The sequence below is a fragment of the Salvelinus sp. IW2-2015 genome, unplaced genomic scaffold (assembly GCF_002910315.2).
Source record: "Salvelinus sp. IW2-2015 unplaced genomic scaffold, ASM291031v2 Un_scaffold1234, whole genome shotgun sequence".
Taxonomy (NCBI): Eukaryota; Metazoa; Chordata; class Actinopteri; order Salmoniformes; family Salmonidae; genus Salvelinus; species Salvelinus sp. IW2-2015.
In genome coordinates, this window is record NW_019942789.1 from 121,976 (window position 1) to 138,070 (window position 16,095).

Genomic DNA, 16,095 nt, shown 5'->3' on the forward strand with positions numbered 1-16,095 from the left:
TACAGGGAGGGAGGATGGAAGTGCATGGCATCTTTATTGACCACAGAGAGTCAGGATACCCGTTAAATGTCTCATCCGAAAGACGACACACTACACAGACAATGTCCCCAATCCCTGCCCTAACATATACAGTATATACAGGGCATTAGGAAAGTATTCAAGCCCCTTTACTTTTTGTCACGTTATATCCTTATTCTAAAATGGATTAAATTGTTTTTTCCCCTCATCAATCTACACACCACAATACCCCAAAATGACAAAGCAAAAACGTTTTTTAACATATTTTGAAAAATGTATATAAAAAATTATAATAGTGGAAATAGTACATTTACATAAGTATTCAGACCCTTTACTCAGAACTTGGTTGAAGCACTTGGTAGCGATTACAGCCTCGAGTCTTCTTGGGTGATGCTACAAGCTTGGCACACCTGTATTTGGGAGTTTTTCTCCATTCTTCTCTGCAGATCCTCTCAAGATCTGTCAGATTGGATGGGGAGTGTCGCCTGCACAGCTATTTCCAGGTCTCCAAAGAGATGTTAGATTGTGTTCAAGTCCGGGCTCTGGCTGGGCCACTCAAGGACATTCAAGAGACTTGTCCCGAAGCGTTGTCTTGGCTGGTTGCTTAGGGTCGTTGTCCTGTTGGAAGGTGAATCTTCGCCACAGTCTGAGTCCTGAGCGCTCTGGAGCAGGTTTTCATCAAGGATTTCTCTGTACTTTTGCTCCGTTCATCTTTCCCTCAATCCTGACAATCCCGGTCCCTGGCGCTGAAAAACATCCCCACAAGCATGATGCTGCCACCACCTTGCTTCACCGCAGTGATGGTGCCAGGTCTCCTCCAGACGTGAAGCTTGGCATTCAGGGCAAAGAGTTCAATCTTGGTTTCATCAGACCAGAGCATCTTGTTTCTCATGGTCGGGGAGTCTTTAGGTGCCTTTGGCAAACTCCAAGCGGGTTGTCATGTGCCTTTTACTGAGGAGTGGCTTCCGTCTGGCCACTCTACCATAAAGGCCTGATTGGTGGAGTGCTGCAGAGATGGTTGTCCTTCTGGAAGGTTCTCCCATCTCCACAGAGGAACTCTAGAGCTCTGTCAGAGTGACCGGGTTCTTGGTCACCTCCCTGACCAAGGCCCTTCTCCCCCTCATTGCTTCAGTTTGGCCGGGCGGCCAGCTCTAAAAGAGTCTTTGTGGTTCCAATCCTGTCTCGGAGCTCTACGGACAATTCCCTCGACCTCATGGCTTGGTTTTTGCTCTGACATGCACCGTCAACTGTGGGACCTAATAGAGAAAGGTGTGTGCTTTCCAAATCATGTCCAATCAATTGAATTTACTACAAGTGGACTCCAATCAAGTTACAGAAACATCTCAAGGATTATCAATGGAAACAGGATGTAACTGACTCAATTTCGAGTCCTCAAAGCAAAGGATCTAAATACTTGTCATTATGGGTATTGTATGATGTCATTATGGGTATTGTGTGAGATTGATGAGAATTTTTAAAATGTAATCCATTTTAGAACAAGGCTGTAACGTAACAAAATCTGGAAATGGAAGGGTCTGAATACTTTCCGAATGCACGATAAGCTACTCAGGAAGAGAAGAAAATTCCAATATTAATATATGTAGCCTTAGAAATAAGGTTAATGAAATCAATAAACTTGCTAACATCAGATAACATTCATATATTTGCCATTCTCTGATACTCACTAAGGATTATTCCTTTGATGATACACAGTAGCAATACAGGGATATGACATCTACAGAAAATGCAGTAATGTTCTGGTGGAGGTGTTGCTGTGTTTGTTCAGAGACATATTCCTGATCATCTTAGAGGATCTCATGTTTAACGCTGTTGAAGTGTTCTGGTGGAGGTGTGCTGTGTTGTTCAGAGACATATTCCTGATCATTTTAGAGGATCTCATGTTTAACGCTGTTGAAGTGTTCTGGTGGAGGTGTTGCTGTGTTTGTTCAGAGACATATTCCTGATCATTTTAGAGGATCTCATGTTTAACGCTGTTGAAGTGTTCTGGTGGAGGTGTTGCTGTGTTGTTCAGAGACATATTCCTGATCATCTTAGAGGATCTCATGTTTAACGCTGTTGAAGTGTTCGTGTGGAGGTGTTGCTGTGTTGTTCAGAGACATATTCCTGATCATTTTAGAGGATCTCATGTTTAACGCTGTTGAAGTGTTCTGGTGGAGGTGTTGCTGTGTGTTCAGAACAATTTCCTGATCATCTTAGAGGATCTCATGTTTAACGCTGTTGAAGTGTTGTGGTTGCAGGTTCACCTGCTTCATCTAAAGCCTCTTCTTTTGGGGTGCAGCTATAGGCCCACCAAGTGCTAACATTCATTATTCTGGATAATATGTGTGGATGTTAACACAGAGGTCTGTTTTCTTAATTACTGTTTAGTGTTCTGTATATACAATATGGACTTTGTAAAAATCTACAAACTTGGAAGCTGATCTAGCTGTTGCACTCAGGTACATCTAAAGGCTGTATAGATCATAGAAATCTTGTATGATTCAGGTGTTCTATTTACTTCTGTGGTATATACCGTAGGTAAACCTCTACCCTCCTCTCCTTCCCTCCAGACTCCCTGCAGCTCTCTCTCTTCACTGTCTCTGAAGAGGTTCCCCTGAGCAGCAGCACTGTGAGCAGGAGTGGAGCCCCAGTCTGGGACAGTAGGACCCAGAGACCACACAGATTAAACAGGACCAGGAGGAAGTCAGGACCAGTCAGAAGGAAGAGCAGATTCAAGAGTTTGGGCCTGATATCACTGAGTTCAATTTCACTCCTTCCTGTGTGAAAAGAGAATGTGATCAGGAAGACCCACTTCAATGATTGACTCTTCCCAAAACCCAAACTGTGAAGGACAGAGAGAGACTCTAAACCAGTGGATCTCAAATATTTTGCCACTGTGACCCACCTAAAGGGTTTCAAAATTCCAGATAATCAGAACAATTGCCTACAGCCACAGCTCAGCCATAAGCAGCGACCATGTAGGACTTGACAGCAACCCACCACTGGATTCGAACCCCCAAGGGGGAACCCTACACCTGCCCCTTTTATGGCAAAAACCTTCAAACATTTGTCCACAAAAATAGAAAAACTGACCATAGAATAACATCTTTGTTCAGAAGATGGGAATAAAAAAGGCAGAATGTGGACAAACACTCTTAGGAAAGGAAAGCAACTCCAGACCATTCATACTATGGGCCTCAGATAAATACGATTACTGTACCATGGACTTAATGTTGTAAAACAATGTATGTAAATAAAGTTTGAATTGATTTGAATGACGAGGTAAGATCAAACAGTACAGAGTATTGTAGGAATTTCACAGTTCTGATGTTCAAAGTCTTTTAATTTTTTCCCTTCATTAGAAACAGCAATATCTGATCATTTGATTTTGGTCAGGTTGATGTAATTGATACGTGAAATTAAAAACAATTCCAGAAAAGGCATCCTTGCATTTGTCCAAGACTATTTCCAAGAGTATTTCTCATAAATTCTGACCTAATGCTGCTCATTCATCATGTTGATTTAATCTTGTATGGAGTAATGATAAACTGTTGACTCCTGGGGAAGAATTGATTCTCCCAGATCATCCTGTACTTATTGATAACCACTATTTGTCTACATGTAGTCATCGTTTTCCTTTACTACTGGTCTGTAGGCTGCCTTGCACAGTAAACTCCCATCCAGCTGGCGGCCCGTTGCGTTTCTGGGTTCGTCACCAACTAGAACAAAGAATGTCCTAAGATTCCTTGACTTGAACACGGAAGTAGGATTGGTAACGAGTTTTTTATTTTTTTCTGTTCCTTGTGGGGAGTAAAGAAAGACATACTGACTAAACTGAATAGGCTACCCAGGTCTCATTTTACTGAAAATGTCTAAACTACAGATGTTGTGTGTGTTTTTAAATGGAGCGTTTAAACGGCGGCTGCTGTGGATATTTTCGGGGAAGTTGAGAAAACGTAGTAGAGTACCAGGAGGAGAACGATCGGCTAACGCCCGAGACTTACTGCCGACGGCAGGACACCAGCAGATACAACTATAGTAGTAGAGTATGAATACGATGATCTTTAGCTTGATAGCACTACTGTTACGACTAGTTCTACTATGTTCCTACACACTAATATAGTTGATAAAACTAATTGTGTTACTGATACACTTCATAAACATAGATGACAGAATGATTTAAAAACTTTACCGTGCAACTTAATACAAAAACATTGTCATAAAAACAGGAAGTGATTTTAATATTAAAATTCAAAAAGATGGAATCAAATTTGGAATAAATAGCCTCTCTTCAATTACTAGAGAAGTAATTGAAAATGGGATTTCTAGATTTTAATTATTGGAACTGCATTAATAGTTAGCCTCCAGTCTTGATTTACTGGCTTAAAAAATTTCAAAATTGAACCACAGAGCCCTTGATGTCTAAAGCCTGATAGAGCCACACTAGTGGAGGACTGTAATAATACCCATAAACCCACAGCTGGAAGGTGTGTAATCAATACCCATAAAAACCTGAGCGGTCAAACAGGGAAATGCGTTTAATACAGCTTTATCCACCTTCTTTTCCACCATCAGGGGATCTTAGAAACACTTAAGAATAAGGACTGCGTTTTAATGCAGGGCTTACCCCGGTGTGACGTGTTATGAAACCATGTAAATCTCTCTCAGAGCGAGAGGTGACTTCTGATAAATGTAAATTCGCCACTGGCAGGTCGGCTGTGTTAAAGAGTGGTAGGATCAATTCTTTTTTGCTTTTAATGAGCTACGGCCTTATTTCTATTACAGCATATTGGATGACTGTTCCATTCATATCCATTCACCCAGTTTAATGTAACATTAATGGGTTTATGTTACTGTCATTCATATTCACCCAGTTCAATGTAACAGTGATAGGTGTGTTTACTGTCATTTCCTATTCACCCAGTTCAATGTAACAGTGATAGGTTTAGGTTACTGTCATTCATATTCCATTCACCCAGTTCAATGTAACAGTGATAGGTTTAGGTTACTGTCATTCATATTCCATTCACCCAGCTCAATGTAACATTGATAGGTTTAGGTTACTACATGATAATCACATTTTCCCTATAGCCATCATGAGGTTGCTACAACGTAGCCTAGCCTATGAATGATAGTATACAACACAGATGCACAGGTTGGGAAGAATTTGTGTAATCAAGGTAACAGACAGCGAGACATTTTAATACCGCCTTGCACACTCTTGCCTGCATCTAGCTGATCTAGGGTGTAATCATTAGTCCAACAGTTGCAAACAAGAGTTTCTATTGGACAAATTCAGGTATGTTTATCCCTGTTCCGTTTGCTTCCGTTTAATAAAGTTTTTTAACAGAATCTGCGGAATGAATACACCCCTGATTACACGCAAACGCAGTTCACTTTCGTAGCAGCAACATACAAACAGTATGATCACTTTGAACGTTGTAGCTATAATTCCTTCTCGCGTTTACGTGCTCTCACCTTTTCCCTTCAGTGCACAACACATCAGCTGTCTGTGACCAGGCAAAAAAATCTTTCCAAGCCAAACCTTCATATCACAACCGCTAACTGCTACACACAGCCTACATTGTCACCATTATTAGCTAACGTCATAGTCAACATAGCTACTAGAGCTAACACATTAGTAAACCCTCTACAATCATGTAGTCAGCAAGCAGTTTAGCAGTTACACCGGAGGACACCAGTGGCAAAACATTTATACAACCAAAAGCTTACCTTGACTTGGAAGAGTTCCAGGGTTGGATAGCCATAGCCAGCTAGCTAATGTAACAGTGTTGCTTCTGTCCCTCTCCTCGCCCCAACCTGGGCTTTAACCAGGGACCCTCTGAACACATCAACAACTGCCTCCCACGAAGCATCGTTACCTATCGCTCCACAAAAACCGTGGCCCTTGCAGAGCAAGGTAAAGAACTACTTCATGATCTCAGAGCGAGTGACGTCACCGATTGAAACGCTATTAGCGCGCACCGCTAACTAGCTAGCCATTGGTTACACTAATATCTTTTTGAGCTGGGTGTTTTGAGTAGGCTTAACTAGCTAGCTCCATTCGCTAGCTAAGTGGAAGTGAAAAATAGACTAAATTTCGCCAGCTCTCCCTCTCTTCTCCTTCATTTTTGAAGATATAAAATCATTCAAAAGTGTTCAACTATTGTCTTTCTCTCTTTGAGTCAACTACTCACCACATGTTATGCAGTGCAGTGCTAGCTAGCTGTAGCTTATGCTTTCAGTACTAGTTTAATTCTCTGATCCTATGATTGTGTGAACAACATGTCAGTTCATGCTGCAAGAGCTCTGATAGGTTGGAGGACGTCGCCTGGAAGTTGTTACTGTGTAAGTCTATAGAAGGGGGGTGAGGACCATGAACCTTCTAGGTTTTGTATTGAAGTCAATGTACCCAGAGGAGGATGGAAACTAGCGTAGTAGCACGCATAGCTGAATCAGGTGTAAGAACATTGACTATCCAGTAGCAGCTCACTTTGTTGACGCTAACCATCCTCCCTAAAAATACACAGGCATTGAGTTACTCTACCAAGGAGAGGAGGTAACATCGAGATCCTACTACTACAAAGGGAGGCTTACTGGATATCCTATCTAAAAACATTGTCCCTTAGTGGTCTGAATATTAACTTTGATCTCAGACACTTCTTATGAACATCATATCAAGTTTTCATGACATTACCCTGAAGAAGGCACATTGATGCTGAAACGTTGGTGATTTACCCAATAAATGACTGAGAATTTATATATGGAGTGTGCGACTCTCTTTAGTTTTAAAATAAATTATTTGGTGACATGGAAATATTAACTATAGTTTTATCTTAATAGGATAACTTAAAAAAAAAAAAAGTTTCATAATTTTTAATGAAATTCACTGAGGAGGATGGGCCTCCCCTTCCTCTGAGGAGCCTCCACTGATATCCGGCTTTATTTACGCTCAGATTCGAAAAAATGCTAATTAGCATCCAAGTAGACATCATGCGGAACTACAAATCCCAGCAAGCGGCTGCACGTCATCTATAGCTGACTTCTTTGCTAACACGTATTTTGTCATTTTAAAACTCGTACAAGATAGTTCACAGAATTGTTCATTTAAATACATTTTTGCCAGTTTATTCATTACTACTTTTAGATGACGTTAGATAGTTCACCCATAGATTTTTTACTTTGCCTCGATTCGGCAGTCCCGTCCAGAGCATCATGGTGTTTGTAGTTCTTTATGATAGCCACATTAGGAGCTGATTGTTATTTCATTTTGGGGGGGGTAAATATAGGCGAATATATTAATAAAAGTCACCTTGTCCTAGAGAGATTTACACGGTTATCAAAACGTCACGCCAGGGTTAGCCTCCTTATTATAAGTCATTGTAAAGGGTAAGCCTACACAAAACACAGCCCTTATTTTAAGTTATTGTAAAATCTCCTATGGGGAAAAATGAATGGTGGAAAAACGATTAGAACCATTTCCTTGCTTGACCGTTTTATGGTTATACCTTATACTGTGGTTATTTGGTATTTTATTAAGATTACCATTAGCTGTTGCAAATGCATCAGCATTTTTAAAAGGCACACGTAGCCTACATATCAATACATACACAAAAAATATCTAGGTCAAGTAGAGGAGAGACGTTGTGAGGTGTTGCTTTATCTGTTTTTTAAACCAGGTTTGCTTTTCATTTGAGCAATTTGAGATGGAACAGAGTTACATGCAACAATGGCTCTATATAATACTGTACGCTTTCTTGAATTTGTTCCGGATTTGGGGACTATGGTAACCTCTGCTCCTCCTCTCTGTCCCTCCAGAATCCCTGCCGCTCTCTGTCTCTGAAGAGGAGGTTCCCCCTGAGCAGCAGCACTGTGAGCAGGAGTGGAGCCCCAGTCTGGGTCAGAAGGACCCAGAGACCATACAGATTAAAGAGGAACAGGAGGAAGTCAGGACCAGTCAGGAGGAAGAGCAGCTTCAAGGGGTGGAGCCTGATGTCATAGAGTTCATATTTAGTCCGTCCTGTGTGAAAAGTGAATGTGATCAGGAGGACCCACGTCAAGAACCCATACTAGCTGAACACCCAACTCTCAGTCCACTGAAAATGTCTAAACTACAGTCGTTTCAAGAGTTTTTATATGAGCGTTTAACGGCGTTTGCTGGTGCAGAGATTTCCGGGGAATTTGCGAAAGCAGTAGCGGAGTACCAGGAGGAGAATGATCGGCTACGGAGACTGCTGCGGATCACACCGGAGATACAACTATGTAGAATAGGTTAGTATGTACAGAAACTGAAAGGTGAATAATGTGGAGCCACAGGTGGCCTATCGAATCCCCAAGCCGACTATGTGAAAGATCTGTTGATGAGTACTTGAGCAAGTCACTTAACCCTCATGTCTCCTGTAATTGCTGGAGATAAGAGCGTCTGCTAAATGACTAACATTTAAAGTGTAATGTATTGTACCTTTGCAGTAATTTTTTACGTTGTAAATAAGAATATAATATGTTTCTGAACACTTATACATTCACGTGGATGATACTATGATTATGGATAATCACGAATAAATCATGAATAATGAAGATAATATCCGTCAAAATCAGGAATAAAGATCATACACCCCCCCTCCCCAATAACAGGGGAGGTCAGCATTCTGGGGGGGATGTGATGATCTTTGTTTCTTTTAACTTTCTCACTTGTCGTCATTGAAGATTCATTCATAATTATCCAGAAGCTTATGTAACACAGCCTCTCTGACTCCAATGCATTTCATTAGAGATGGTGAGTACGTTTACGTTCACACTAGTAATTCAATATTACATTGATGATGGCAGTAGGCAGAGTACGGCTTCAGTCCTGTAGACCCCTGACTCTGCTCATCTTAAACGCCGTGAGGTCATAATAGAAGTAAGGATACGGTGACCAAAACATCTAGTTTTCTGAGAAATCTTTCACATTATTAGGACGTGTACAAGCTTTATTCAAATATCAAGTTTGGGAGCAGTAGAACAATTTATCTGTATTGCACATTATTTTAGCTCCTGTTATTATTTAGGATCAATACCAGTAAAGACATTTTCAATAAAAAAATCATTGAGATCTATAATTCACATTTGTGATTCAAGTGTTCTATTTAATTCTGTAGTATATAAATAACCTCTGCTCCTCCTCTCCTTCCATTCAGACTCCCTGCAGCTCTCTGTCTCTGAAGAGGAGGTTCCCCCTGAGCAGCAGCACTGTGAGCAGGAGTGGAGCCCCAGTCTGGGACAGGAGGACCCAGAGACCATACAGATTAAAGAGGAACAGGAGGAAGTCAGGACCAGTCAGGAGGAAGAGCAGCTTCAAGGGCTCTTTGATACCAAAGACTCCATATTCACTCCTTCCTGTTTGAAAAGTGAATGTGATCTGGAGGACCCACTTCAGTCCTTGACTCTTCCCCAAACCCAGACTGTGGAGAACAGAGAAAGTCACTCTAAACCAGTGGATCTCATGCCTCTGTCCAGGCACATGAGGATTCACACAGGAGAGAAGGCATTTATCTGTGGTGATTGTGGGAAAAGCTTTATTCGCAAGGCGCACCTAACCAGGCATAAACTGACTCACACAGGAGAGAAACCATTCACCTGTGGTGACTGTGGGAAAAGCTTTCGTCTCAAAGGGAACCTAACCACTCACAAACTGACTCACACCAGAGAGAAATCATTTATCTGTGGTGACTGTGGGAAAAGCTTCCGTCTCAAAGGGAACCTAACCACTCATAAACTGACTCACACAGGAGAGAAACCATTTAGCTGTGGTGACTGTGGGAAAAGCTTCAATCGTAAGGTGAGCCTAACTGAACATAAACTGACTCACACAGGAGAGAAACCATTTAGCTGTGGTGACTGTGGGAAAAGCTTCATTCGAAGGTGCATCTAACTGAACATCAACTGACTCACACTGGAGAGAAACCATTCACCTGTGATGACTGTGGGAAGAGATTTATTCAGAAGAGGGACCTAAGGAGACATATACTGATTCACACAGGAGAGAAACCATTTAGCTGTGGTGACTGCGGGAAAAGCTTCAATCGAAAGGGGCACCTTACCATGCATAAACTGACTCACACAGGAGAGAAAACCATTCACCTGTGGTGACTGCGGGAAAGCTTCAATCGAAAGGGGCACCTAACCATGCATAAACTGACTCACACAGGAGAGAACCATTTAGCTGTGCTGACTGTGGGAGGAGCTTTATTCAGAGGAGGGACCTAAGGAGACATATACTGATTCACACAGGAGAGAAACCATTTAGGACTGTGGTGACGTGAAGGTAAAATACTTGTCAATCAGAAACAACATGGCTGCTTAGTCTGATAATATATTCATTCAGAAGACTAATTTGCTAACACGTGAAAGACATCCAAAAAGAAAATAAATGAGGACACAGAGAGGGGACTAAGAGAGTATTGAGATACACCTGTGGACCAACTCTAGCTGGTCCTCCTGATCCTGCTCAGTCCAATGTCACAGTAATGATATAATGGGGCTGTTGTCTGAACCTAACAGGTAATGTTGCTGCTCTTTGTGTATGAAATGAACAATCTGCAGTTCAGACAACCACCACTTGTTAGGTGAACAACTGAGGGATGGTGTTGGAGAGTTGTGAACACTCAATGTCGTAGTCAGATATGGATACAAGATGTCCAGATCTGATGCAGGTTTCCCAATAGGCGGCCCGTTGGTGGTTTTATTTGGTCCCCAAGTTTTCTGAGCAAAACAAGATAATATATAGAATTGTATTTTTTGGGGTTCGTTGTTGGATATTTATTTTATTAATTTAGGGAATCTATTCCCAAGTATTCCCACATGTAAATAGATTTAGTAGTTAAAAGTTTGGATACACCTACTCTAGATTGTAGAATAATAGTGAAGACCTCAAAACTATGAAATAATACAATGGAATCATATAGTAACCAAAAGTGTTAAACAAATCAAAATATTTTTTTATTTTTGAGATTCTTCAATGTAGCCACCCTTTGTCTTGATGACAGCTTTGCACACTTGGCATTCTCTCAACCAGCTTCATGAGTTAGTCACCTGGAATGCATTTCAATCAACAGGTGGGCCTTGTTAAATGTTAATTTGTGGAATTTCTTACCTTGAACTTCTTAGGGCTGCAATCCCGTTAACGGGATGATATGACAACAGCCAGTGAAAGTGCAGGGCGCCAAATTCAAACAACAGAAATCTCATAATTGAAATTCCTCAAGCATATAAGTAATTCACACCATTTTTAAGATACACTTCTTGTTAATCCCACCACAGTGTCCGATTTCAAAAAGGCTTTAAAGCGAAAGCACCACAAACGATTATGTTAGGTCACTGCCAAATCACAGAAAAACACAGCCATTTTTCCAGCCAAAGACAGGAGTCACAAAAAGCAGAAATAGAGATAAATTAATCACTAACCTTTGATGATCTTCATCAGATGACACTCATAGGACTTCATGTTACACAATACATATATGTTGTGTTCGATAAAGTTAATATTTATATCCAAAAACCTCAGTTTACATTGGCGCCATGTTCAGAAATGCCTCCAAAATATCCAGAGAGAGCCACATCAAATAACAGAAATACTCATCATAAACTTTGATGAAAGATACGTGTTTTACAAAGAATTAAAGGTACACTTGTTCTTAATGCAACCGCTGTGTCAGATTTCAAAAAAGCTTTACTGCAAAAGCACAATATTCAATAATCTGAGAACAGCGTTCAGCCACAAAAGCAAGCCATACAGTTACCCGCTAAATTGTGGAGTCAACAAAAGTCATAAATAGCATTATAAATCTTCACTTACCTTTGCTGATCTTCGTCGGAATGCACTCCCAGGACTCCCACTTCCACAAGAAATGTTAGTTTTGTTCGGTAATGTCCATCATTTATGTCCAAATAGCTACTTTGTTAGCGCGTTTGGTAAACAAGTCCAAAGTCACGAAGCGCGTTCACTAAAAGCAGACGAAATGTCAAAAAGTTCCGTAACAGTCAGTAGAAACATGTCAAACGATGTATTGAATCAATCTTTAGGATGTTTTTAACATAAATCTTCAATAATGTTCCAACCGGAGAATTCCTTTGTCTTCAGAAGTGCGATGGAACAGAGCTCGCTCTCACATGAATGCGCATGGTCAGCGCATGTTCAGGTCATGATAGACCTTACTCAATCCCCTCTCCTTCAGCCCCACTTCACAGTAGAAGCATCAGACAAGGTTCTAAAGACTGTTGACATCTAGTGGAAGCCGTAGGAAGTGCAACATGACCCATATCCCACTGTGTATTCGATAGGCGATGAGTTGAAAACCTACAAACCTCAGATTTCCCACTTCCTGGTTGGATTTTTTTCTCTGGTTTTTGCCTGCCATATGAGTTCTGTTATACTCACAGACATCATTCAAACAGTTTTAGAAACTGCAGAGTGTTTTCTATCCAATACTAATAATATGCATATATGCATATATTAGCAACTGGGACTGAGGAGCAGGCAGTTTACTCTGGGCACCTCTGTGCACCTTTCATCCGAGCTACTCAATACTGCCCCTGCAGCCATAAGAACTTAATGCATTTGAGCCAATCAGTTGTGTTGTGACAAGGTAGGGGTGGTATACAGAATATATCCCTATTCGGTAAAATATCATGTCCATATTATGGTAAGAACAGCTCAAATAAGCAAAGAGAAATGACAGTCCATCATTACTTTAAGACATGAAGGTCAGTCAATCCGGAAAATTTCAAGAACTTTAAAAGTTTCTTCAAGGGATGTTGCAAAAACCCTCAAGCGCAATGATGAAACTGGCTCTCATGAGGACCACCACTGGAAAGGAAGATCTAGAGTTACCTCTGCTGCAGAGGATAAGTTCATTAGAGTTAACTGCACCTCAAATTGCAGCCCAAATAAATGCTTCAGTGTTCAAGTAACAGACACATCTCAACATCAACTGTTCAGAGAAGACCGTGTGAATCAGGCCTTCATGGTCGACTTGCTGCAAAGAAACCATTACTAAAGGACACCAATAAGAAGAAGAGACTTGCTTGGGCCAAGAAACACGAGCAATGGACATTAGACCGGTGGAAATCTGTCCTTTGGTCTGATGAGTCCAAATTTGAGATTTTTGATTCCAACTGCCATGTCTTTGTGAGAGGCAGAGTAGGTGAACGGATGATCTCTGCTTGTGTGGTTCCCACTGTGAAGCATGGAGGTGTGGGGGTGCTTTGCTGGTGACACTGTCAGGGATTTATTTAGAATTCAAGGCACACTTAACCAGCATGGTTACCACAGCATTCTGCAGCGATACGCCATCCCATCTGGTTTCTCTTAGTGGGACTATAATTCGTTTTTCGACAGGACAATGACGCAACACACCTCCAGGCTGTGTAAGGGCTATTTGACCAAGAAGGAGAGTGATGGAGTGCTGCATCAAATGACCTGGCCTCCACAATCACCCGACCTCAACCCAATTGAGATGGTTTGGGATATGTTGGACCGCAGAGTGAAGGAAAAGCAGCCAACAAGTGCTCAGCATATGTGGGAACTCATTCAAGACTGTTGGAAAAGTATTCCATGTGAAGCTGGTTGAGAGAATGCCAAGAGTGCAAAGCTGTCTTCAAGGCAAAGGGGGGCTACTTTGAAGAATCTAGAATATATTTTGATTTGTTTAACACTTTTTTGGTTACTACATGATTCCAAATGTGTTAATTCATAGTTTTAATATCTTCACTATTATTCTACAATGTAGAAAATAGTAAAATAAAGAAAAACCCTTGAATGAGTAGGTGTGTCCAAACTTCTGACCAGTACTGTACATGTATGCATATCAACTAGTTCTCACGGTCTCACGTCAGAATGTTTCTTAAATGTTAAATTTGGAAGTTGTTGCGTACGTAAAATATGGAAGTGTTTAAGGTTAAGTTGAGGTATTAATGCTGAATGGTTAAGGTAAGGGTTAAGGTTTGGGATAGGCTTAAAACATCACAGAAATTCGAACTTGTAACCTTTGGAATCAGAGGCAGACGTTTAGTCCCATCCGCCATCCCCGTCCACAACCCAAACCTACTTGAAGGTAACATCGCTCACTGTTGCCTCTAGTGGCCGATTTCCACATCATCTCCCGACAATCATGGCAGTCGAATACTGATTTGTATCACGGGTAACCTGGCTGGATCTTATCCCCAGTGTTATCATGGTTTGAAATGATTCTTCTTTTTTTCCCCCACATACTATATCTGTTTGGTATTCTTGCGGTCAATTTGGAGTGTACAAATTTATAACTATGTTCCGTCCCCCGGCTGACATGCTTGCTGAGCGGCAAGAAGAGTCCCCATTAGGGTTGCAAAGCTACCGGTAATTTACTGAAGTTACTGGAATCTTCAGTAATTTTGGTAGTTAACAGAAAATCTATTGGATATCTAGGTGAAGGGGTGGCAGGGTAGCCTAGTGGTTAGCGCGTTGGGATAGTAACCGAAAGGTTGCAAGTTCGAATCCTTGAGCTGACAAGGTACAGATCTGTCGTTCTGTCCCTGAACAAGGCAGTTAAACCCACTGTTCCTAGGCCGTCATTGAAAATAAGAATTTGTTCTTAACTGACTTGCCTAGTTAAATAAAGGTACAATTAAAAAATATCTATTGTAACTTTGGTCATTTAGACTTTACATTTTGTATTAATATATACTGTTCATTTGCCGTATCTGTGTCCATATTGTCATGAGTTTCTAGTAGATCGATCATATGGGTCGAGGTGATAGTACAATTAATAAAATTCAAAAACATCTTATCAACAATGGCATTTTTTTTGTCGATTTAACTCGTCCAACTATTGACTGTTCATAACTGCCACCAGTTTGACGCCAAAAAATGGACAACAAATACATATTAACATAGTAAAATAAATAAGTGTCCCAAATATATAAAGGATGAGCTGAAACGCCCATATTAAACACCAAGTTTCTATTTAGGATCATGTTTAACAGCTTTGTCATTCTATTTTATATTTTAAAAATATATATTTAATTATTTCATTTATTTTACATGTGATAAGGCCACACAGAGGGCCAGAGATGATTACAAACACCTGTGATAATATGAAGTACCCAAAAGTACCACAATCACGGCCGGATGTGATACAGCCTGGAATCGAACCAGGGTCTGTAGTGACGCCTCTAGCACTGAGATGCAGTGCCTTAGACCGCTATGCCACTCGGGAGCCGCTCATGAGGGCTCTTCTCCCTCAGGTGAGAATAACAAAATCCTATCCTACCTCAACCATTTCTGGCTCGGACCAGCTGTTAAGAGTGCCAACAGCTACTCAGCCTACTGACGGTGACTTCACTGTTGGTTCCACTGGCCACTCTCCGTCTCAGGCCACTCTCTGTCTCAGGTCACTCAGGCCACTCTCTGTCTCAGGCCACTCTCCGTCTCAGGCCACTCTCCGTCTCAGGCCACTCTCCGTCTCAGGCTACTCTCCGTCTCAGGCCACTCTCCGTCTCAGGCCACTCAGGCCACTCTCCGTCTCAGGCCACTCTCCGTCTCAGGCCACTCTCCGTCTCAGGTCACTCTCCATCTCAGGCCACTCTCCGTCTCAGGCCCTCGAGCCCCTAGAGTCGATGTCTTTGAAGCTGTTACCTCCACTAAGAGGGTGTGAACTTTTATGCTTTTTCAGTGAGCACTGAAAGGGATCAGACGAGGAGTATCATCCTCTGTCTTAAGCCCTCATTTTAGCTAAAAGGTCCTGTCTGACAGACATGTGAACCTTACATTTGTCCTGCAGCTGCGTGTGAGCTGGGTGTTTCTGCCAGTGTGCTGTGCCCGGTCAGGCACACAGGCAATATGACAGTCTGATCCTCTATTCATTTTTGCTATGGTGGTGAGAGAGTTGTGGGCCAGAGCCTATCGAAGCAGAGACTCTCACATTGGATTGTGAACACTATCACTACGTAAGACCATTCTCTCATTACCCTGGGAGACAGGAAGTAAGTGGTAACATCAGTAAACCATTCTCTCATCACCCTGGGAGACAGGAAGTAAGTGGTAACATCAGTAAACCATTC

The 16,095-nt window shown here is 41.5% G+C and overlaps 2 protein-coding genes across 2 annotated transcripts in view; one reads left to right on the plus strand and one right to left on the minus strand.

Moving 5' to 3' along the window:
- Positions 1 to 10,090, plus strand: part of LOC112070140 (zinc finger protein 681-like) — a 92,778-nt gene extending 82,688 nt beyond the window's left edge. The window contains exons 2-3 of the mRNA XM_070438847.1: positions 7,837 to 8,289; positions 9,198 to 10,090. Coding sequence (XP_070294948.1) covers positions 8,121 to 8,289; positions 9,198 to 9,931 — 903 coding nt within the window. The 5' untranslated portion in view covers positions 7,837 to 8,120 and the 3' untranslated portion in view covers positions 9,932 to 10,090. The remainder of the gene's footprint in view (positions 1 to 7,836; positions 8,290 to 9,197) is intronic.
- LOC112070142 (uncharacterized) overlaps positions 1 to 16,095 on the minus strand; it is a 45,126-nt gene that overhangs the window by 14,162 nt on the left and 14,869 nt on the right. The gene's annotated exons all lie outside the window — the stretch shown is intronic.